The following is a 26,153-nucleotide window of genomic DNA, read 5'->3' as shown; positions in this document are numbered from 1 at the left end:
CTCACAGACCTTGGACTTTACAAGGAAGACTTGCTGATCAGCTTAAATGAAAGAATAAAATTGCTGTCTTTACCAATCTGACACATCTCTCACTTTCCCTTTTCCATCTATCAGCTTTAAGTGCCTCATAATGAAACTGTCAGCGTCATCTCTTTTGTTTCTTTCCATTACCACACAGAACTCCTGCGAGATGCACTGAGGTGTTGAGCCCACACCTTCAATCTTACCACCTTGCCACAGCCATAACTGATAACATAGAAACTAGCCAAAATCATCAATTTTTCAAACCAAGAAATATTTAGCAATGTTTTAATAATAAGAGCTGTGGTGTGCCTAGTGCAATTCATCTGTTCATCAAAGCAGTCATAAAAAAGTGACTCTGTTAGAAGGCAGTTATCCACCCCTCACTAACTTGCTGGTAGCTAACTATACCTTGTTACCAAGTTTCAAAAGCCAAGCCAGTTTTTGCTGAAGGTAACACATAAAACAATTAATGTTTATACTCTCACAGGAACAAAAATCAATTATATGGAGCAAAAATATGCACATGCTCATAATATTTAGAATAACAAAAGCTTACCGTTAGGATCACAACGAATGCTTCCATGTTAAGTGACACAGATCCCGAATCATCAGCATGAACAGAAGGTGGCAACGACCCAACGTGCGTAACTGAGATAAACTGGATCAAGGAATCACAGGGAAGTACCATGGGAAATATTTCTGATGTTACCAACTTTGAAAACCCTGTAAGATTATACAGTAAAACAGTGAGTGCTCATCTATTTTCTTTTGTGTACTACATACAGACATAACTTCAACCCATTAATAAAATACAGCATGTTCTAACTTTTGTGCAACAGATCTAGCTGCCCCAACACATATTCAAGATCAAGGGACCACCATATAAATGCCCTGAGATGCTTACAACATATTTTTGGCTCCTTATTCTTTTACGACTGCATAGGATCATCACTCCTTATGAAAATGCGTACTATCTAAATTTACTGCCAGCACACAAAATGCAAAAATAAAAAGTAATTATACTCTGCAATAAGCAGTAGTCAAGAATTAAATAATATTGATAGGACATGAGAAAATGCACACACAATAATATACAGAACTAATCTATATATATATATATATATATATATATATATATATATATATATAGATATCTATATATATATATATATATATATATATATATATGTAATATATATATATACACCTGGAAGAGGATATAGATAGTAATTTTAAGGTTTTACACATAATGACAATCTGCACACTTTAAAAGTCAATACAAAGTGCAAAGATGATAAAATTTACCAAAAGAACTCATAAACATAATTCTGAGATAATGACTCCAAAAATTAGTGCTTCACAGATAAAAAGACAGTTTCACTGATTATTATCCATAATTTTCTTAGTATGAGCTGCTACTGTGCATTCAGTTTGTCTGCCCTTAACAGGGCATGAGGATAAATAAGTAATTAATACTAACAAAAACAAGTAATGTATAAAAAAAAAAAGCAATACACACCAAGCATTAGACAATCCCGCTGATTTCTTGTCATCTTGACTCCTTTTATAACACCTAAATGATTTAACCCAATATATATCTTCCCTCCAAGGCCTGTATTCAACATACCCAGAATAATCTGAAAATTACAAAAATATTAGCATAATTGAGAAAACTTTCAGTATTAATCCTCAAATACAGGTATCGTACAAAAATTTGCTACTTCCTGATAGAAAACAAAGATTATTAATAAATGCAGATGGTAATACCAATGGTAACATTTAACTAACCTAACACCTAAACTATAAAGGTATTAGTACTAATGTTTTATTGCTCATGAAAACAAAAATTAGTAATTGCATATCTGCATTAGCTGATTAAAAGGATAAAAGTAATAGAACTAGTGTAGTTACTCTGCAAATAATCTAGGTATTTACAACAATTTATACAACACTCAAAATACTTTATGTATTACAAACATCCAGTAATAATGCATTAGGTAAAAATAGTTATTACAATTTAAACTCCTGAAGGTTGTTTAAATTTTTAAGAAATAACAGAGATATAAGAAGTCATCCATAGAACACACAAAGGTATGGCTATTCTTTCTGAATATAAATATAAAACAAGGTCTCCAAAAATTTTGAACAAGCATCTCAATATGACAATTCTTTCTCCTCTACCTGCATTGGACACTTTGTCACACCTCTCTCCAGCTGACCATGTGTATGTAACAAGTCACACTATAAAAAGAAGAAAAAAAAAGGTGCAAACGGATGTGCCAAGCTAGGATTGAACTGTGTCTCGATGGGATATCAAAAAATACTTCCACTTAGCCAGGTAAACCAACTGAGCATTGTAGTGGTTTTATCTGCATAAACGCCCAGCAACCATTCTATCTTGAAGCCCAAAGCTGGTGTATAAAAAAAAATTCAATTTTTTTCCTATCATCCATCAGCTAATATTACTTTCACAAAAACTTACTTGAAGAAGGGTGTTCATGCGAATATTTGCTACACTCCTATCAAGAATAATATGGTGAGTTTCATCATTCTGGACACCCACTTTATGACCATAATGGAATTTTTCTGCAAAATATACAAACATTACAAAGGCAAAATTTAAACATACAGTACATTGCTTTGTTTACTTTGGTATCTTCAATGCATCACATTAAGTTACTTGTAACTGATTATTTTTATTTAATTGATTTACACAGCTTAAAGCAAAACAAACCTAGATTATGTTATTTCACTGACAGGCACTACATACTCATTTAACAACCACATGGAATTACAAACAGCTCTACAACCAGTGGGTAGCCTACTGTATACAGTACAAGAACTATACTGTACATGTAAACTGCAGTTCCATAAGCAATTAGTATATGATAGTCTTGTCTGTTTGTTTGTGCCATCTTATGTTGAGCATGGCTATTTTATTCTTAGTTCTGAAAAAGTTAATAATACTAGCAAAATCTCTTAAGTAGCTTTGTTTTTACAGGCACAATCTCAAGTGACTTCATATTGGGTAGCTGAGGAGACAGCAAGGATAACGCTACCTAGGGAAGTGGGAGTAAGATAGAATGGAACTGTAAAAAATGATATTGTTAAACTACAATAAAGTTTTGTACATACTTACCTGGCAGATATATACTTAGCTATAGTCTCCGACGTTCCCGACAGAATTTCAAATCTCGCGGCACACGCGACAGGTAGGTCAGGTGGTCTACCTTACCCGCCGCTGGGTGGCGGATGTACGAACCACTCCCGTAAGCTTGTCAGATTTTTCTCTTCCACCTGTCTCCTGAGGGGAGGCTGGGTGGGCCATTAATCGTATATATCTGCCAGGTAAGTATGTACAAAACTTTATTGTAGTTTAACAATATCATTTTTGTACATGAACTTCCCTGACAGATATATACTTAGCTGATTGGCACCCTTGGTGGAGGGTAAGAGACAGCTCAATAATACAGGTAAGACGGGAAACAACTAATGTTGTAGGATATAAAAACCTTGGTTCTCACCTTTTCAGGATGAAGACTTCATAGATACTATCTCTGAGTCTGCATTGCCTGGAGAGCTACAGCTAGGACGTGACCTGATGCTGAAAGACTCTCGGATCTACCACTGGGATATGTGATCCCCTATTGTGGTAGAATCCAAGTCGGATGCTGTTAGAGGGACCTTGTCCGCTTACCTAACAGATCCTTACCACTACCTCTGCAAGGAGCCAAAACCCACCAGACCACCTAACCAAAATACAAAGGGTTAATATTACGACAAAAAGAGGTGCCTCCTGCAACCTCTTTCAGACAACCAAAAAACAACAATATAAAATATAGGGTAACATATAAAAAATTTACACAGGATAAGTTTCAGCTCCCTGCCCCAGCACCGAATCCGCCGATACGAAAGGACCCAAGGCGAAGCATTTATCATATGTGATTTTTACATCACGTAGGTAGTGGTTTGCGAAAACCGATTGGCATCTCCAAAAAGTCGCCTCCATCAAGTTCCGCACAGACATATTTTTTCTGAATGCAAGCGAAGTTGCGATGGCTCTCACCTCGTGAGCTTTCACTTTCAGTAGTCTAAAATGTTCTTCCTTACAGGCAACATGTGCCTCTGTAATAAGGCTTCTCAGAAAAAAGGAAAGAGCATTCTTCGACATGGGCCGAGTGGGGTCCTTTACGGAGCACCAAAGCACATCTTGATTAGCCTTAAGTTGTTCCTTCCTCTTAAGGAAATACTTCATAATTCTCATAGGGCAGAGTTCTTTCAGGCTCTTCCCCTACTAGAAAAGATAAACTACGAACTTCAAAGCTCCTGGGCCAAGGGCGTGATGGGTTTTCATTCTTTGCAAGGAAACTTGGAAGAAACGAACACACCATAGAATCTTCCTTAAACCCTACATTGCCCTCAATAGCTTGGAGCTCACTCACTCTCTTAGCTGTAGCTAGGGCCAAAAGGAAGATAGCCTTCTTCGTCAGATCCTTGAAAGAGGCTAAGCCAGGAGGTTCGAATCTAGACGATCCAAGGAATTGTAGAACTACGTCTAGATTCCAGTTCGGTACTACATGAGGACGCTTAATGGTTTCAAATGATCTAATAAGATCATGCAGGTCCTTATCATCGGATATATTTAAGCCTCTATGCCGAAATACCGCCGCCAACATACTGCGGTATCCCTTAATAGTTGACACAACCAGATGACATTCTTCTTTGAGGAAAATAAGGAAATCCGCAATTTGGGTCACAGAGGTACTGGAAGAGGAAATGTTCTTCCTCTTGCACCAACGTCTGAAGACATCCCACTTTGACGGTGGTATACACGCAAGGTGGAAGGTCTCCTCGCTCTTGCAATTGCTTTAGCAGCTGTTGCTGAAAAGCCTTTCGCTCTGACCAAACTTTGGACAGTCTGAAACCAGTCAGACTGAGAGCGAGGAGATTTTTGTGGTACCTGTCGAAGTGGGGTTGTCTGAGTAGATCGCTCCTTAGCGGGAGCGATCTTGGAAGGTCCACCAACCATTCCAGTACCTCTGTGAACCATTCTTGGGCCGGCCAAAAGGGAGCGATTAAGGTCATTCTCGTTGAATCGGACTCTACGAACTTCTTGATGGTTAGCCCCAGGATCTTGAAGGGGGGAAACGCGTAGACGTCGAGTCCGTTCCAGTCTAGAAGAAGAGCATCTATTGCTAATGCCTCTGGATCCGATATCGGAGAGCAGTAAGGATCCAGCCTCTTGTTCTTTGACGTGGCAAAGAGGTCTATGTGTGGCCTGCCCCATAACTTCCACAGGCTCTAGCATACATCCAGATGAAGGGTCCACTCTGTGGGAAGGACCTGATCTTTCCTGCTGAGGAGATCTGCTCTTACATTCCTTTCTCCCTGCACGAACCTGGTGAGAAGCTTGATTCCTCTTTCTTCTGCCCACAGAAGAAGGTCTCTTGCTGTCTCGTACAGGGAGAAGGAATGCGTCCCCCCCTGTTTCCTGATATATGCCAGAGCTGTAGTGTTGTCCGCGTTGACCTGCACTACCGATCTTCTGACTTTGGGCTCGAAAGCCTTCAGAGCCAACCACACAGCCATCAACTCCTTTCTGTTGATGTGCCAGGCTACCTGGTCCCCCACCCAGGTACCTGACACTTCGCTGGTTCCCAGAGTTGCACCCCACCCCGTGTCCGACGCGTCGGAGAACAACACCAGGTTGGGGGTCTGTGATTGAAGAGACAGTCCCTTCGCAAAGAGGTTGGGATCTGTCCACCATAAGAGATGTTTCTTGATGTCCTGGGATAACGACAGGGAGAACGTCAAATCCTGAGAACGACGACTCCAATTCCGATGAAGAAAGAATTGGAGCGGTCTCAGGTGCAACCTTCCTAGGGAAACGAATTGCTCCAGCGAGGAGAGCGTCCCCAGCAGACTCATCCACTCCCTCACTGTGCATACTTCTTTCCCTAAGAAGGTTGTTACTCTCTCGAATCCTCGGGCTATCCTTTCCTGCGAGGGAAAAGCCCGAAAACTCAGAGAGTTCATCTGTATCCCGAGATACACACACTCTTGCTCGGGAATTAGTGACGACTTCTTGAAATTGACGAGAAGTCCCAAAGCCTTCGTCAATTATAAAGTTACTTGTAAGTCCTTCAAACAACGATCTTCTGAATTGGCCCTTATTAGCCAATCGTCGAGGTACATGGATATCCTCACCCCTTTCAAATGAAGCCATTGAGCCACATTCCTCAAAATCCCCGTGAACACTTGAGGGGCCGTCGAGAGGCCGAAACACAGAGCCCTGAACTGAAAAATTTTCCCCCCCCCCATCATGAATCTGAGAAACTTCCTCGAGGAAGGATGGATCGGTACGTGGAAGTAAGCGTCCTGTAAATCCAAGGAAACCATCCAGTCCCTGGACGAAGTGCTGCCAGCACTGATGAAGGCGTTTCCATCATGAACTTCTTCTTTATACGAAGAAGTTCAGGGCGCTTACATCCAACACCGGTCTCCATCCCCCTGAGGACTTCGGAACTAGGAAAAGGCGGTTGTAGAAGCCCGATGAATGATGGTCTGTCACTAGTTCGATAGCCCCCTTCTCCAGCATCTGATCTACTGCTAGATGGAGAGCTTGATTCATGATGGGTCTCTGTACCTGGCCGTCAGTTCCCTTGGGATGGTCGTCAAGGGAGGTCTTTCGACGAAAGGGATGAGGTAACCTCTTCTCAAAATAGAAAGGGTCCAAGGATCCGCCCCTTTTTGGGCCCAGACTTCTGCAAACTCTAAGAGTCTGGCGCCCACCGTTGTTTGAAGGACTTGCAAGTTATTTGGGGGCTTTAACAGACTTGGCGAAAGTCTTACCCCTTCTTGAAGGTCTACGACCTCTAAACGTAGAGGCTCTTGATGAAGACGCCCCTCGAAAGGGTTCTCGAACACTTGCTTTTTCCTTCTTAGCCTTGGTAGGGAAGGAAGGGCAAGGTTTTCTTGCCGACTGTGCCAAAAGGTCCTGGGTGGCTTTGGCCGACAGTGATCTTGAAATGTCCTGCACTCGATGTTTAGGGAACAACTGAGCAGACAGAGGAGCAAACAGCAAAGAAGACCTCTGGGCATGGGAGACAGACTTCGTTAAGAAGGAACAATAAACCGACCTCTTCTTCACGATCCCGGCCCCATACAGGGAGGCGATTTCACTCGCTCCGTCTCTTACCGACTTGTCCATACAAGACAAAACACACATAAGATCTTCTGGCGAAATTGACTCTGGCACTTCAATTTTCTTGGCTAGGACTCCCAACGACCAATCAAGGAAGTTAAATACTTCTAGCACTCTAAACATGCCTTTGAGCATGTGATCCAATTCATTCATTGCCCAAGTCGTCTTAGCAAAGTTAAGGGCAGTTCTCCTTGTCGAATCTACCAGCGCCGAAAAATCCGAATCAGCCGAAGACGGTAGACCCAATCCTAAGGACTCTCCTGTTTCATACCAGAAACCAGCGCGTCCTGATAACTTCGAAGGAGAAAAGCGAACATCGTTTTCCCCGCTTCTTCTTTGGAAGCCATCCAGGAACCAAAACTCCTCAGTGCCTTCTTCATAGAAAGAGTTGGCTTCATCCTCACACAAGAAGAACTCTTCGCTGTCTTCGCCGTTGAAAAAAGTGAGTGAGGAGAAGGAGGAGCCGTAGGAGAAAGGGAATCCCCAAAAACTTGCAAAAGTAGCTCTGTAAGCTTCTTGTAAGAAGACACAGCAGCAGAAGTGTTCGGTTCCTCATCCGAACCTTCTAGGACGTCTTGTCGAGGCGAGCGCGGAAGATCCTTAGGTGACGAAGGGATCCTAGTAGGAGTTGAGCGAGAGGTTGGAGAACGCCCTCTCTTAGAAGAGTTCACATCCACTGGAGAATGAAGAGAAGATCTGGGATGTCTACGATGAGACTCCCTCTTCGAGGTAGACGGAATCTCAGCCGAAGGAGAGGTAGGGCTCCTACTCCGAGAATCCTCGGAAATATCCAACAGGGCGCTTACGAGGAGGGCGAGCGCCTAACTATACTCTTTGCGCCTATCCCGAGGCGAGCGGCTGCCAGGAGAAGAGAGCGCCTATCGAGAGCAGAGCGCTTGCGCGGCTCTCCATACCTGTCCAGTTGCGTACGATCAACGGAAGTTCGACTGGAAGGCGAAATGCGCCTACTAGGAGAAGGCTGCTTGCGAGACTCTTGACGTCTAACAAGAGGGTAACATTCAGGAGAAGGGCGCTTCAAAGCTAATGAGCGCCTACTTGGAGAAGGGCGCTTCCGAGATTCCTGTTGTCTACCAAGAGACAAACGGTCAGGAGAAGTGCGCCTAGAAGCGGAGAGCGCCTACTTGGAGAAGGGCGCTTCCGAGATTCCTGTTGTCTACCAAGAGACAAACGGTCAGGAGAGTGCGCCTAGAAGCGGGAGAGCGCCTACACGGAGAAGGGCGCTTGAAAGACTCTTGTTGTCTGCCCCGAGGAGAATAATCAGGAGTATGACGCCTTAAAAGAGACGAGCGCCTACTAGGAGATCGATGTGCAGTAGGCTCTTGGCGCCTACCTTGCGGGGAGCGGCTAACAGCAGGCCGTCTATCATGCACCCGACTCCTACCAGACTCTTGATGCCTGTCAGGAGAGAAGTCACGATCCGACACTCGAGGAGAGTGACATCTGGACGAAGAACGCCTACTTGCATAAGGGCGCCTTCTAGAATCTTGAGGCTGCTGAGGAGAAGTCTCACGCGAGGGAGTTGAAGAAATAGCGTGATGAGCAGGTGCAGTGCGCTTACCGGAAGCGGGAATCCAATCTGGAGAAAAAACTTCTTTCTCCATAGAGCGTCCTACCGATGTTTGGCGCCTTGAAGTCGAAAGAGAGCCAGGCGAGCGAGGGCGCTCACGCGAGCCCCTACCTTCATACGAAACCTCCCTATATGAAGGAGAACGCCTAAAACGAGGAGAACGATCCTCTGAAGAGCGGCGCCTAGATCTCTTGATCGGAAGAGAAACGTCCTTCTTCCTACGTGATCTAACTGCTAGAGAGTCTGCTAGCGCCGTGATCTGAGCTTGAAGTCCCGCGAGTACTCTCGTAGGCGAATCTTGCTGTTCTTCCTCGGAAGCAGGCGCCGAGCGCGGAGCGCGAGAAGAAGAACGATCACAGGATTTCTTGGGTTTCTTCGCCTCCACCGACGATTCTTCCGGGAAAACCTCTGGACTAGAAGCCAAAGGACTGCAGGGAGCCTTCCAAGCCCTCTTCAACGGGCGCGACGCATCCGGGGAGTTCCAACCTCTCTTCGGAGAGGGAGACGACGAAGAGGAGAAGCATTGGCGTAGTAGCTCCTTCTTGTAGCGATCCGAGGCAGCCTGGGAGCGTACTTCAGGATCTGCCGAGGGGACGCCTGACCGGTGGGGGTTCTCCCTAGCCCTCTTGCGGCTTTCGACTTTCCTACTCCACTGGAACTGGGAGTCTGGAAGAGGTCTAGGCCTAGAGGCACTAAGGAGCCGGTCAGACGCACCCTCCACAACACTGAGGACACTGCACTGATCACTAACACTCTCCTTACCTTCCAACTGACGAATCTTCTGATCCATAGAACGAATCGTGGCTCTCAGAGCTGCCGCCTCCGAAGGCGAATCTTCGGCTTCGGTGCGGGGAGCAGGGGCTGCAACTTGGGAAGAAGGTTCTAATTCTACGTTAGTATTAGGATCCACATCCAACTCACTCATTCTAGATCTACTAGAACTTCTAGAGGAAGCCTTACGCACTCTATCACGTTCCAACTTCCTAACATAAGAAGAGAGAGCCTTATATTCTTCTTCATTCAATCCCTTACATTCACTACAAGGGTTAGCAAAAGAACATTCATTCCCCCTGCATTTCATGCAAACCGTGTGGGGGTCTACCGAAGCTTTCGGCAACCTCACCTTACATCCTTCATTCACGCAAACCCTAAACAAAACCGAAGTTTTAACTACCGAATCTAGATCAGACATCGTTAAAGAAAATCAAACTCAAAATCAAACCGGTCCACAATCAGCGTATGCCAAGCCAAACAAAGCGAATACGTCACCAAAAGAAGTCCAAATTAACTCCAGGCAAGCGAGAATCGAAAAACTATCGAGAGGAACCGACAACAGTTGTTATCGTTCCCGCGACAGAGAAAAATCTGACAAGCTTACGGGAGTGGTTCGTACATCCGCCACCCAGCGGCGGGTAAGGTAGACCACCTGACCTACCTGTCGCGTGTGCCGCGAGATTTGAAATTCTGTCGGGAACGTCGGAGACTATAGCTAAGTATATATCTGTCAGGGAAGTTCATGTACAAAAATAAACTAGTGCTAATAACATGACCACTAACGAAACAGTGGGTGAGGTGAGGCCAATATGGCTTTATGAGCACTAGAGAGAAAAAATACAAAAACAATCATAGTAAGAGACTGATTCATGAATGGCTTGCCAGAGGATGCAATGCATTTTTATTGTTCCTGTCAAGTTACCCCATTACTTTACACATGGGCTTTACATCGTACATAGTACTATGTACCTTGTATCCTTCCTTAGATGAAGCATTCTACCAACTACTTTGTTTTAACTGATGATTTCCTTCTCCAGGCATTTTGTTAGGTGCCATTTAGCACAAAATGTCATCCCATAGAAGTCTGGTTGATGTACATTGCCCAAAAGTCCTGTTTCAAAACCTGAGTATTCCACTTTGTTGTTTACATAAAATGAAAATCAGGCTTTTTTGTTTCCTCACTCATTTACTCAAGCAATTTACCTTAAGAAAAGTTCAGACTTTAAAAATACTAAATTATCTCAAAATCAATAAAGAATGCACAAGTTCTCTGGTCTGGACAAAACAATCAAAGACTTTTAAGCACTATAATGTAATGGCAAATGCAGTTTACAAATGCCATATTCCCTCAAGAATGTATAATTTGAATTCTAAAACTGGTAATTCAAAGAAAACTCACCAATATTAGCAGTTATAACTTCCTGTTTTTTCCAGCACCATCCACTGGAATTACGATATGGAACAAGTTGACGTGTATGAATAGCACTCCTTACTTCCAGGTCCCAATTACGATCTAGAGTAGGAATGGCAGCTACCTTAAGAACAGCTGGAGAAGGGTCATTTGAATTATGATTTCCTGCAGTTCTTAATGGGTCTACATCCAGTTTCCACGATTTAAAATTTCTGAAAAATTATTCTGAATTTTAACACAATGCATGCCAAATGCATAAGTGACATAAAACACATTAAAAGCTGAATTTCATGCAGCGATACTGTTTACAATAAAACATCTATAAGACAAGAGAATTATGTAAAACTACCAAAAGACCTTGGCATAATTAGTATAGTGATAACCATACTTCTTAACAAAATGAAATGAAAGCCAAGATAAAAGGAGCCAAAACCAAGTCTTAAAATGCAATATAAAAAAATTTGTTCCTTCAAGTATTAATAAACTTAGTTCATGAAGACATGAATATTAAACAAATCTGAGAGAACCACACGAATTGAAAGTAGTGAAGATGACTACCACTCACTTGCTAACTAACAGTAACTGCACAGACTACAGCACAGTGTTTGGAGGACATGTCTAAACTACAGCTTACTACACATATGGTTGTGGAAGAGCAAATAGTACATGAACCAACAGCTCTTTGGTAACATCAAACTAGCAAATAGTGGAAGCTACCATTGAAAGTTATTTATCTTTTAGGTTGTTTCACATTATGTACCTTCACGGGGAGCCATTTACAGTGTGCCTTGCATGCTCCACTGTATATGGTACTGTACTAAAGATTAACTAACTTGCTCTATTTATCAATTCTTATTTAAAAAGATATCCTTCACAATTTTTTCCTTATTCATAAGAGTGCTACCAACCAAACCATTTCTTTTATGACATCTTCTTGGTTGGTGGTAGCATCATCTCTCGTCCGAAGGGTCCTGCGTTCAATCACATGCAATGTCAGGTTGAAATTTATGTTTAATATTAATAATAATAATAGTTATCATTGGTATGTCCTTTTTCACTTAGTGGAGGTGAAATGCAATGAGATTCCCCTATTCTTCTGTCATGTGCACTTATATTCATTCTGGATTCCCATGTCTTTTTTGATGCCCTTGCCTTTGATTCCTGGGCTTCTTACAGGTATTCATTTAACTACTTCTATATCTTTCGTTTCTTAGTATATAAACCATCTAAATCTTTGAGATCTCAAGTAGATAAACATCTCTCTACAATCTTGTCATTCGTCATAAAATCTTTCTGTACTCATTTTTAGAATCTTTCCTCCATAATACAAACAACATAATATGAAAAAAAACTTATCATAAAAGATTATTTTACTATTACAACTCAACAATAATTAAGACAGAATAATCTAAATTAAAATAGGTTTTATAATAAAATCAATAAAAAAGAGCCAAAGAAAAAGAAAGGGACAAAGAAACAAGTTACCCTACTAAAATAGAATATGATCTAAAGCACACATTTGGTAACACTTAACCAAACAGGTGGATAAACTGAACATCTAAAGTTACTTTCAATTAGGCTACCTGGGTCACATGAACATAATGTTATGGGGAAATTTCTCTAGTATTTTAAACAAAAGGTTTCCAAGTATATTGATATATAGTATATTTTCATTCTCTGGCATTGTCTGATACTTACTAGCATGTCTTAACTTTCCAGAAATAGCATAAATATACTGGCAAGCATACCTTCTACTGTGCATCTGTGATATCTTGGTAAAATCAGCAAGACAGCTTTCCACAACCTCTTTCCCTCCTATAAGCATTCTAAGAGAATCCCATATCTGGAGGCTGCCAAGTCTCAGGCCTAGGTCACACAGTGCTAGATGGAGGAAATTTTTTTTTATTAAGTTTAATACAAATATCAAATTTTTAATATTAATTGTTCATCATTTAAACTGTACTAAAGCAATGAAGAAAGTGAAATGGCCAATTATGTCTATAAGACACATACTTAAGTTGAAAATTTGAATGCAGTTACAAATTTCTATTACTGTACGTATATATTTTTTTTCTGTAATACCAGAATACAGTAACAGACTTGTACTATTTAATGTAAAAGTAATACTACAAATTATATAAATTAGTAGAAATCACATCATCACAAGAATAATATCTAAAATAAAAAATTTTCATAATACTGTACTTACTAACAAAAGTCCCCTCTTTGGCAAGAAATAGGCGAATCTCGGGAGACATTTCCATTGCAGATGTCAATAATGACAGGGCCATGTTTAAATGTTCCTTTTCTTGCTTGTGAGTCACTCTTAATAGGTAATCTACAATTACATATTGAACATTAAACTTTACAACAAATGAATAAAGTTTTACAGTAATCATTATAACTAACATATTACATATAAAATTAAACCAATAATTATTTAATTTTAAAAATTGTCATTTGCCACTTTTCATTGGCTGAAAAGGAGTCCTGGACACTACATCCCCAACTAGATGAGAAAAGGTTAGGGCATTCAGCTGACAGATTTACAACTCCAAGGGGATACCCATCAGTTTGAATTATAGTACTCATTCCCCATCTGTTTGGCTGATGAGACATAAGCAGACAAGCAGACAGTAAGATTGGGAGGAAGAAAGTTAAATTGAATTATAAGTTATAATTTTGTTTGAAAAATTAACTGTAAAAAATTTTTTTCATTGCAAACCCATTAATTATAATCAGCCTGAATTCCAGTGAGATGGATGGATCAAGCTACTAAAGCCAATGAGTTGATCAAAAATAATCAGTCAGCTTACTCTTAAGTCTTCAAAAATTGATTTAAGATTCTGAACCTTACCCTTAATTATATGAAAATTAACCCAAAAAAAGTTTTAAAAGTATAGGTTTTGAATAATATGTCCACATACCCCCTTCACCCACTTGGGAATAAAACAAGTCCAGAGTTACAAAGCAGCTGAGGACAGAACTTAATCATTCAATGCCACTTAAGCAAATTGCAGTGTAGAGAATGCCTTAGTAGTAGTTAGGTAAAATGGATAGTTACAAAGATGTAGAGGAGTTCCCCAGGAGGATACACTACCAAAATTTGGGACTAACTGTTATGCTACCACCACAAGACCTGCCAGATGTGGTTCAGCAGCTGGAAAAGAATTGAGATCTCAAAGATTAAGAGGGTTTAAAACTGTGACGTGAAGAGATGGGGAGCAATTAGTCGGAAAAGCCAAAAATGTCAACCATTTAGGCTAGAAAATACTAAAGTAAAAAGCTTCAGTACCTGCCAAAATGCAAAGAAGACAAAGAAAATGTGGATGTTGTTCATCAATTCAGAGGGCGAATTCTCACCACTCCTATTACCAACCACTAGTTAACTCGTTGTTATCAGGTTCCAGTGACTGAAACAGCTTTCGCCAAAAGTATATATTCATATAAACGACGAAGGTTTGTGGCTCATGAAATACTTGATTCATGAATATTTGGAACAGTAAAATCACCTGAGGGAAAAAACTAATAAATACAGTATTTCTTTTTATAAACACGAAATCAAATTATGTAGTATTTGGGGAACTCCAGGAGCAAGTTACTGACAACAGCCTGAATGAACAAAGAATAAAGGAGTTGGCTCAGATTGTTGGATCCACCTCTGGAAGTGAAAGACAAGGGGAACTTTCAATTCCTTTTCTCATTTTAGCATGGACTGGAGCATCCAGGACTACTTCTGATTTTGTGCATTGGGCTAATTATGGGTAATACTATATACTGTAGTCTGTGATATAAAAAAAATAATGTTAGTGTTTTCAAATGGGCAACAGTGCAAAACTAAATTCTAGTTTTATTTCTTTTAAGCTTTTAATGATGACATACCTGAAACAGCAGTGCAAATGTCATATAATAGTGGAGTGCCTAAAGATATACGTAGTAGACGCTTGAACAGATGCAGTACATTTAGTGCTATTCTTGGGACCTGCATCCACACCATAAGGTTGCTGTAAAATACCATTTAAATGTATTTAAAAAATTAAAAGCTATAAAAAAAGCCATTATACATTTTTTTTGTACAAACCTTTAGAATAGAAAGAATAGAATATAATACAACTTTAAAAAATGGCCAAGAACTGGGACTTATGACGTCATTCAGTGCTGAAATGGAAATTGATAGTAAAAAGGTCTGAAAGGTTTAACAGGGGGAATCCCTTGCAGTTGCACTATGAATCAATTGTTAGGATTGGGTGGAAATTAGCCTTTTGATATGAACTGGGAAATTTGGAGCCAGAAAATAGCAATATGAAGTAAAAAATTAATGACAAGAAAAAACATATCCCATACTAACCTACAATCAACTGATACTAGCTCTTGTGCTAAACTTCTTTCATATGCTAATGAAACCAACACCCTGAGTGTAGGGACTGCTATATCAGCATTTGGTGCTGGAACCACTATATGAAAAAATAACGTCATAAAAAAATATAGGTAAAACCATAACCAACACAATTCTGCGTTAAAAATGTATTCTAAATATAAATAACACTCAGTGACCATCAAATAAACACTATTACATTTTACATCTCAGTTTTAAAGAACCGTATCATGAATATGCACCTAATGACATCACAGATTTCAAGATGCAAAATAAATAACACAGAAAGGTATCAGCCTCAAGAGACTGGTCACTTCCTGAAGCTCCAATGCTTTGGCAACATAAAGAGGAATGGGAGTCTTTTGAAACAGTACTTATTTTCAAAATGTAAGCAATTCCTTTGAGGATGAGCAGTGGCTACTCTATCAAATATTGGAAGATTTTTCAAGGATTTCCTTAATCATTTCCAACACTTGACATCTGCTATTGGATGAAATGTGGACATTTACATACAATACAATGTACATGTAAATCTTGGCATGCAGTTTTGTTGTACAAGGATTGGATCTCATGGGTTATTCATTAATAATATGTAAAAGGCACTGAAAATGTTACTAATTAAAAGGGCGCAGCAGACTGTATCGCCGGCAGATTGAGAATGCGCAACAACACAGTCGCGAGTGTTATGGAAAAGCCAAAATGTGGAAAAAGAGAGAAGAAATGAAATACAATATCTGTATTAACAAGAAAAAACATCTTGCACAACTAACTTAAGTAAAATAATAACCAAACCTGCATGCTAACTAATTGCAAGGAAGCTGGAACTTACTTTATTGCAAGCTATGCATAGCCCATTTTCCCAGTGAAACTTGTACGTATTTCATAAAACAAATTCTAATTGTATTCACTATAACAATTGGAAAATGAAATCTAAACCCAAGAGGAAATTTAGAACTATAAGTACTGCACTCAAAGTTTACTCAAAAATGAGAATAAGGGTCAAACAACTACAGTGCTTGACCTTAAAAATGGAATATTTTTTCCTGCAACTATTACTGAAAGGAAAGTTACAATTTTGTACCTTGGGAAGTCTGCACGTATTGCAAATGAAATAGTACTGGTGGTGAGATTTATGAGATTTAGTATCAACAGGCTTCAAAGATTGATTAGGTTTGAACATGGTTTACAGCCATGGTTTGAACCAAAAGCACTACAATATTGTGATGCGTTAGCAATAACAAAAAAGACCTATCTCAGCAGGAAGCACAACTCCTCTCAAGAAAAAGGTCATATTCCATATTTTTACCTGATTTTACTTGTATGTACTACTTAAAAATTTAACTCACTACAAATTACAAAACAGCCTAAAAAATATTTTTTATTTAAAATCAATACCAACATAAGGAACTAAAAGATTTAACATATGTATGATGAGGTTAAAGCTTTTAAAATGACAAAAGCTGCTACTCTCTAACTCCAAAATTGACATACACACACAAAAATCATAACGCGATTGAGCACCACTGAATTCGGTATTAAAATAACTCAAAAGACCTCTCCCAAAAATTGCTCACTGTAAATTTTGGCTGATTCTGTCAAGATACAGAAAACAACAAATTTCTCACCTGGTAAACATGCTAGTCTTCCACAAGGCAGAGTATTTAGCAAAGCTGCAGGAAGGAGGATAAGCTGACCAATCTCAATTGCTAAAACTATGCCAGTGTCTATACCATACACGCATGCCATAGGACCTGCTACTCTTACTACACGGACACGAATGTAGCTGACTTCCTCTGTTTTATTGAATACCTTCAATCCTTCCTGTCAATATTTATATGACGCTGTTAATTGGATGGCTTCTTCAAAGCCCCACTTCATGCATTCAAAGCTGACTGTCACGACTTGTAATGAAAGCAACACTAGTCAGACTGTATACTAGTATAAAATTGAGTGGTTGGCTAATGAGAGTTTACATCAGGAACCACCACTGAGTCTGTAATTATTTGCTTCAAGTGACTGATACTCTCAATTAATCTATCAGAGTGGATTAACGGAGAATCAGAGGAAGACTTACAGATTGAGGAATAGTAAGAATGTGAAAACATGAAGGTTCAAGCCAATTGTGTATAAAACATGAATGGTATAAAAGATTAGTGATGATGCCTTGTTAAGCTAAAGAACAGCACACTATAGTTTGAGAAAAACATGACTAGAAAAACATGACTATCAACTATACAGTACTACTGTGTTACTAATTCAGACTATGGCGGAATATACGTACAGGTGAAAAATAGTACCCTGTAAGAGATCGTGATAGATTCCTGAACAAATGGTAACATAAAGTTTGAGTAATGTGATACAAGATTACCTGAAGCTAAGAGTGAATATGTACGTATATAAAAATCATAATGAGAGCATTAATTTACTGCACTAACGAACAATGTAGAGTCTTTGATGGCAAAGAGGAGTGACAGATGGGCATGAAACAAATTCTACTGCTGAGGCTAATCTTCATTCCCTTGAGGAAAAAAATAAGAGCTTTTGAGACTTGTATTCCAGGCAGTCCCTGGTTATCGGCGGACTCGGTTATCAGCAATCCGGTTTTAATGTGCCTAATGGCGCCATAGCATGCCTAACAGAGTGCCATAATGGTGCTCATGGCACCAATAACTAGTTATCAGTGCCATAAATCGTCGCGTTTCGGTTAATGGCAGTTTTTGCTTATAGGCACCCCCTCAGGAACAGAACCCCACCGATAACCAGGGACTGCCTAAATAAAATGTGAGTAACAAAACACCCTCCAACCTTGTGATAAGTGCTTCCGAAACATTTCTGTTATTAAAAAATCTGTGCTGAGTAATACAAATACAAAAATTGGGGCAACAGTAACCAAACATACCTTCAACTGCAATCCATACGTTGTGCCAAGGGAAGGGGAAAACTTAACATACTTCTTCACCTCCAAATTGCAGACACCTCGAGAGATCTCCTTTAGTTTTTCAATCCAATCACACATATTTGTTAAGAAAACCACACCATTCCTGTACACCTGACCAATTCTAAAATCAGCCCATTCAAAAGTTTGCTCATTTGAAATTCCTTCCCTCTTCTGTGTCATCAAGGAATGCTTCATTGATGACATCTGTATTTTACTTTCCTTTTCACTTATTTCTTTCATGGGCATAATATTAACAAACCTACCCGACTCTTCCAAGATATCTGACAAACACACCACTGATACTTCATCACTGTCACTCTGCTCAATGCTGTAAATCTTCAATATACGCCAAATATATATAACATACAAATCTGAGAAACTTCCTCTATCAGAAAACGTTTCTTGAAATATTTTTTGAGACTCAGTTGCCTGCATTCGAACAACATGAGCTTTGGCTATTTTGCCATGTGTAAATTCTAAAATTTCACTGATACTTCCATGAGTGACTTCTGTTTCATCAACTATGGTCTTCTCTAGAGCTTGAAAAAGAAGGGGCAAGACACCATCACTTTTGATCTCCTCAATCGCTTTAGTCTCAATACCACCTTTTACGGCAACTGTAACACATGAATGGAAATCAGCAAAGAACTCATTCAAATCAGTTATACCTGACTGAAGATCAATTAGAGAATGAATATAACTACAGAAATGATAAAGAAAAGAGCTGGCTAAGGCATCATTTTCTTCTAAAGCACTCTTTAAATGACAAATTTCATCAGTGATAGCACTGTAACAATGACTAGACTTTATTCTTTCCATGTAAAGCTCAAGACAAGAGGATATCTCATGATTCCCTGATACCAATGATCTATTGGCATAATTAAAAACTTTCACTCTCATATGAAATATATTTGCATGATTCTTCAGCTTTTCAAAATAATTACTTGCTAAACTATTTATTGTGCTTGAATCTGTCCCTTTTCTAGGAACTTCTGCTCTTGGAGTATCTTTATTGATACAATTACCCTGAGAAAAAGGAGTCACTTTATTGCACTTTAAAAATTCAACTTTTTGAGTTTTGTCTCCACTGTGCTTATGTGACACATGAGTCACTTTGCTTGAATCTGCGTTGCTTTTCAAAATGTCAACTTCTTGAGTTTTGTCTCCACTATGGTTTTGTGGCAACTGAGTCACACTACTTGGATCCACTTCAGTTTTGTGTTCACTAAACTTACTATGCAACAAATGAGGCACTTTAACCAAGTGTGTCATGTCAGTACTTAAAATCTCAATATTCTGAGGTTCATCCTCAACATATTTGCTTTTAAAAAGTTCAACTCCAGGAGTTTTTTCCTCAATATCTATACTACTAGGGGGTAAGTGAAACTCTAAACTTGAATCTTCACTGCTCATTAACTTGACTTTTGGAAATTCTTTTTCAACACAATTCATATCAGATAAATTATTCGGCATACCTGGTTTTTTATTGCTTCTCACACTTTCTAATGTTGGTGGTTCTTTTTCGGTAAACTCACTTGAATCTGTATTGCTTCTTAAACATTCTGGATTTGAAGCCTCTGTCTCAAGGCTATTATAGTGAGATAACCAAGCCACTTTGTCAGTAGAATTATCAGTATGTGACATTAAACTAACCAAGTTATTACGAATAACGACATCTTCTGATGAATCATCCTCTTCTAAATTAGTGGTAAAATCATCTGGAACTGGACACATATCCTCATCACATTCTTGTTTTAGAACATTACAAACATATTCGTAAAGGTCTTCATTCTCACAACAAGAAGCCTTGTATATTGATGAATCTCCACCAACTCTTTTCCTGCCCCCTTCTCCTATATAACACTCTGGATCCTGTGATCTCTGATCTGCTTCGTTCCTCCTAAGAAGTTGTAAAGCTCGTGAATATCTTGAAGAAGTTACACTTTCACTGTAACTGGAAGTTGAGTTTGAATCGTCCTCTGAGGTTGACTTAAAATGGTTTAATAAAGCCAATGAAAAAGGCGAATGTTGTAGATTTTGCAAAGCTCTTGCAGAGCTAGGGTACACTGATCCCATACGAATATTCTGAAAACCGGTAATTTTATGTTTATTTTCTGTAGTTTGATTTTCATTCCTTGAGCTCAGACTTTCATTGATCTTTAAATAAGGTGTAAATGCAATTGATTTTTGTAGGTAGCAATCAGGTGAGTTAACTACACAAGGAGAAGAAGTTTTTGTTGGATGAAAATTAATGTTGCCACCACAAGATGAGGTATCTGTATCTGAAGAATGTCCATCCTTAGATATTCCATTTGGAAGATATTTTTTCCTATTTGCAACACCCTGCCAAGGTTCATCACTCTCAGTCCAGAGACTGTCACTGTCAAGAACCATTTCATCTTCACAATCGCTGGAGCTTTCTTCCGCATACATCGTTAATGTAATGTAACCTGAAAATAAAAAAAATTATCATAAAACCATCCACTTTCTCTTTCTCTCTCTTTCATGCATAAATTTCAAATTACTGTGTTGCTATATGTAGACTACTTTGCTTTGGAGATTACTAGATATCTTAAATTTTTCATACAACTACTGATCAAACAAAGGTGCTTCTCTAATCACACCATGTTTGCTACTAAATATGAATCTTTTTTCATACTTAAAGGAATACTATGCTCATTTTTCAACAACTTATTTCCTTTCATGGAGATGAAGGATCTTTTAAAAAAAATGCCTAAAACATATACTATATTCTCTAATACTCCAATTTGTACATATTCAATGTACAGTACAGAAATTAATATGAATGTCCAATGCTTTATGCTTATCAAAATCATTCATAGAAAAATAACATGTCAGATTATGTAATTCTGTTTCTTTGCAAGTGCCATGAAATAATTGGCTACATTTTTTTATTAGATTTTTTCATCATTTTCACTGGCAATCTATGTACAAAATATCTATATCATCCACATTCAAAAGAATGTCTAAGAAGAGCAGTTGTTGTACAGTGTGTTCTGTCATTAATAAGTTGATCCTGCTAACTATGACTGACATTTAAGACCTTAGAGTGGAATGTAGTTTAGGACCCAATGTTTCCCAACGTGAGGTGTGCATCATACCAGGGGGCAATTTGATTTTGAAGGGCGGCAATTCGAGAATGTTTAAACCAAGTTAATGGCCTTTTAGGCTTCCTCCACGTGAATGTATAAGAATTATATATAACCACAGGGGGCTTTGGGATTTAAGAGGTGATTAGGTGGGGCATGGCTGAAAAAAGGCTGGGAACCACTGGTTTAGGCCAAAGGCCAAGCACTGGGACCTATGAGGTCATTCAGAGCTGGAAAGGAAATTGAGAGTGTGTAGGTCTGAAAGGTGTAACAGGAGGAAAACCTCGTGGCTGCACTATGAAATAACTGTTATGATAGGGCTGATAGCAAAATGGAAGGAACGCAATATGAATAAAGGTTCAGTAAAAGGAATGAAAGGGGCTGCAGCTAGGGGCCATGGAGGGGAATGCTGCAAAGAACGTTTGACAATGCCTACAGTGCGCCTCATAGTGCTCACCTCCTGCCATAATGAAACATCCTAGTAGAGTAAGCCTTATACAAAAGAATCTTACTATTACAAATACTCACCTATCGAAGAATCAGTCTTTACTGATAAACCAGTGGGATTGGTTAGTTTCCCTCAGTCCACGAACTTCTGCCTTCTACAGCTTAAATTGCACTGAATGTTAACGATAAGTGACCACAGGTGAAATGATGCCTTATCTCGTGTCGTTATCTGATAAGGTGCAGAACAGACTTGTCCTTCATGGCACCTAAACATACGAGGCATTACTTGGTTCTTGATCACCGAGGCATATGCAAACTGGAAACCCATTTAGTTATCAATCTTACGCACATGCACATGCACACACACCACACACACACACACACACACACACACACACACACACACACACACACATATATATATATATATATATATATATAGGGTATATATATATATATATGGGTATATATATATATATATATATATATATATATATATATATATATACATACCACACACACACACATACATATATATATATATATATATATATATTATATATATATATATATATTACTCTCCTAAAGACAGTTTTTTTTGTTTGTTTGTATGGTGTTTTTACGTTGCATGGAACCAGTGGTTATTCAGCAACGGGACCAACGGCTTTGCGTAACTTCCGAACCACGTCCAGATTGAATTTCTATCACCAGAAATACACATCTCTCACACCTCTGTGGAATGCCGGAGAATCGAATTCGCGGCCACCGAGGTGCTATGCCAACACCATACCGACCACAGCAATGAGGCACTTATAGTAGCTAGTTCCATCCTACCCTTGATCAACAAAAGTCCTCCCAAACAGGAAAACATTATCGCCACCACCGGCTACGAATCAGACGAGCAACGTGCTAATATTGCTCTGCAATATCTTCAACGACCATGTTCTGGTCTAGTCCCATGATTTAGGGATACCTTTATAGAGCGCGGTTTCTGTTGGGCAGTAGTGACCTCGAGAGTATTAGAAAATGTAATAATAACTCTTCTATGATCATATGCTAGATCACCAAGATTATAAAGTAAGCATTTTCAAAACAAGTCATATTAAATCGTCAATGTTTTAACTAAAACATAAAATATATACTTCATACTAATGGAAATCTTAAAATATTTCAGTTTTGACCTTACAAAAGGGATTGGATTCCCGAGAGAGAGAGAGAGAGAGAGAGAGAGAGAGAGAGAGAGAGAGAGAGAGAGGATGTAACCTCTCAAGCTGGTTCCCTCGTTATGACGTCATCCGCTCTATGACATCATTCCTATGACGTCTTGGTAGCCGTACAAGGAACAGGCTGTGAACACTTCGTTCTACTATTCTAAAGCAATATATTCATCAAAGTCCTCTTGGAATACATTCAACAAAGTCGAACTCTGACATGAATAACAGTCAACTTCACTACTGCGAAATTTTCGGATTCCAATATCCGAGGATTGTATAAAATTATCATTCCAGTTTTCATGGCGATTTTATCCAAGTATAACTGGATGCATTCAATGTAAAATTTAGTACTCATCATACAAAATAAATTAATAAAACAAGAAAAAGTGTCATCCAGTGAAGGTCACTCAGACAGTAGTACATGCATCTATTGATAACTACTTAAGAGCACAAAGTAAGGCCAGAAAAACTGTGGACGGACAAACACATTACCATCTCAATAATTTTATTTTATATAAAACTAAAACTTAAATATATTTACGGCAATCTCTGTAGTGGGTCCATGAAGCAGAAAACCTAAAGTGTTCACAGGTAGTTTTGATCTTACGAGTAGAACTCACGGTCATTTACTCTACTCAGGAAACGAGAGAGAGAGAGAGAGAGAGAGAGAGAGAGAGAGAGAGAGAGAGAGAGAAATTTGCCTCTACCATCAATATTACATGTAATACACAAAGCAACATTAACGAGTATACCTCATACAGTCGCTTTGTATGAAAAGACAAAAACCGATAGTTCGTTATTAAACGGTAAAACAAAGCCAAATATAATATTTCTCTACTTTCATGGAAGACATTAAAAAAATTGTATCTTGAAGAATATGGAGCAAAAAAAAAAAAAAAAAAAAAGATTTGTGTACAACTTCATCGTTGCACAAATAAAAAATAAATAAAATAACTGATCATACCTAAAACTTCTAAAATTAAGATCTAGCAAACGATGGCAGCTTCTTTCATTATATACGACACCACTGGTACGAAAGGCATAGAGTTTGGGGAACGTTGGCCTCTTTAACCATTTATATTTGTGACCACAGTCACAATACTCAAATTAAATGCAACCTCACACAACAAAATGTGCGTGATGGGAACCTACATTTCAGCGATTATCATTCTTCATGTACCACAATGAACCAATTAACAAAAAATCAAGTTTTCTGTCCGTCGTATAATCAAGGCCACAGAAAATATATCTATCTTCCGGTGGTCTCGGTATGATGCTGTATGTGCCGCAGCCCATGAAGCTTTAACCACGGATAGGTGGGTGGCCTTTCCTACATCGTTGCCAGAAGCACGATTATGGCTAACTTTAACCTTAAACTCCTGGGACTAGAGGGCTGCAATTTGGTATGTTTGATGACTGGAGGGTGGATGATCAGCACACCAATTTGCAGTCCTCTAGCCTCAGTAGTTATGAAGATCCGAGGGCGGACAGAAAAAGTGCGGACGGACAGACAAATAGCCATATCTATAATGGGTTTCTTTTACAGAAAACTCAACACGAATGCGACCTTTCATCTCCTTAATACAAAGACCTTGTTTTGTCCAGCAATATACCCAAACTTCTCACTGACACTGATGTAGGAAAACTATTATCATTATTATATTATTATCAGAAAGCAGTTTGTCTGCAAGCAAAAATAAGCTGATTGCAAGTATACAGGAACATAAAATTGTCCAAACAACAGCCTGTGACATATGGTGTCACTTACTTAGAACACACACTTCGTTTACTTTAGCGTATTAAGCAGCTTTTTTTTTTTTTTTTTATAGTGAATGAGATGCATCTGAATTTTTAAAAATAATTTCTCGGCTCGCGACCGTGACAGAATTAACTATGCGCGAAATGGGAGGAGGGAGAGGGACTGAAATGATTATAAAGAAACAGTGCTTGCTTAGCAAGACGGTCTATGCTAATTAGAAAACGTCAGAATTAAGTTACAAATAATAAACAGCAATGGTTGCCATGATGCACCAGACACGGAACGACTGTACTTACAGAGGTTTCAATAGATGCCACATAACATCTGGAGGGATGATCTTAGCTCTCAAGTAAATAACAGAAGATTTTAAGATTGGGCGAAAAAGGATGACTCAAATAAGAAACAGAAGTTGTCTCCTTGAAATCCCAACAGCTAAAACCATTAGAGAAAAGTACACGACCCGGAACTTGGTAAACTTTATGTTTTTGGAATGGAATATATATATATATAAATTTAGGTCAAAGACCAAGTGCTGGGAACTATGAGGTCATTCAACCTTGAAAGGGAAAGTTAAGTATTTCTTCGTTTAACTAGACCACTGAGCTGGTTAACAGCTCTCCTAGGGCTGACCGAAGGATTAGATCTTTTTACGTGCTAATCACCGGAAATAAATTCCTCTGATTCCACGTTGGCAGAGCGGAAAATCGAACACACGCGACTACCAAATAGGTAGTCGAGCACGTAACCCACTCGTCCAACGAGGAACTGCCTTGAATGGGAAATTGAGGGTCAACAGGTTTGAAAGGTGTAAAGGGGAGGAAAACCTCAAAGCAGTTGCACTGTGAAACAATTGTTAGGAGAGGGGGGGAAGTCAGATGGAAGTGAGAGAATATGAGCGGAGGTACAGTAAAAGGAATGAAAGGGGTTGCAGCTATGGGACGAAGGGATACTACTACAAAGAACCTTGAGTAACACCTACAGTGCACCGCGTGAGGTGCACAGACATCACTAGCCCCCTTGCGGGTAAATTCTACGGTTTTAAAATTTGTATTCCTCTTCGTCTTCAGGCCAGCCATTTTCACAAAACACATGAACTCCTCTGGCATAAATATATTAATACACCTTCGTCTAACGTGATATTATGTAGCATTTGTTATATATATATATATAGAAAGAAATACAAAACGCCTAGATACTTTATTTCCTTTTTTCAGCAATTTCTGACAGTCACAAAATGGACCTTCCACTGACCTGCCTATACTGTTTTTTTTTCTCAAGTGTCAATATCCTTTAGCGCTGTAGTAAATTG

At 39.1% G+C, this 26,153-nt stretch overlaps 1 protein-coding gene across 2 annotated transcripts in view; it reads right to left on the bottom strand.

Moving 5' to 3' along the window:
- The window catches only part of LOC135198555 (uncharacterized), a 66,346-nt gene that overhangs the window by 3,973 nt on the left and 36,220 nt on the right, over window positions 1–26,153 (bottom strand). Inside the window, exons 1-11 of one of the 2 annotated variants that reach the window (XM_064226251.1) lie at window positions 21,953–22,080; window positions 18,276–20,764; window positions 17,002–17,197; window positions 15,350–15,455; window positions 14,884–15,005; window positions 13,211–13,339; window positions 12,750–12,882; window positions 10,990–11,213; window positions 2,507–2,610; window positions 1,544–1,661; window positions 581–747 (exon numbers count right to left, since the gene is read on the bottom strand). In XM_064226251.1, coding sequence (XP_064082321.1) covers window positions 581–747; window positions 1,544–1,661; window positions 2,507–2,610; window positions 10,990–11,213; window positions 12,750–12,882; window positions 13,211–13,339; window positions 14,884–15,005; window positions 15,350–15,455; window positions 17,002–17,197; window positions 18,276–20,747 — 3,771 coding nt within the window. In that variant the 5' untranslated portion in view covers window positions 20,748–20,764; window positions 21,953–22,080. Of the gene's footprint in view, window positions 1–580; window positions 748–1,543; window positions 1,662–2,506; window positions 2,611–10,989; window positions 11,214–12,749; window positions 12,883–13,210; window positions 13,340–14,883; window positions 15,006–15,349; window positions 15,456–17,001; window positions 17,198–18,275; window positions 20,765–21,952; window positions 22,081–26,153 lie in introns of those variants that run through there. The other variant, XM_064226250.1, reaches the window with a different exon arrangement.

Source organism: Macrobrachium nipponense, chromosome 22 (assembly GCF_015104395.2).
Source record: "Macrobrachium nipponense isolate FS-2020 chromosome 22, ASM1510439v2, whole genome shotgun sequence".
Classification (NCBI taxonomy): Eukaryota; Metazoa; Arthropoda; class Malacostraca; order Decapoda; family Palaemonidae; genus Macrobrachium; species Macrobrachium nipponense.
The sequence above is the reverse complement of the archived record's forward strand: the minus strand, read 5'-3'. Positions and strand labels throughout refer to the sequence as shown.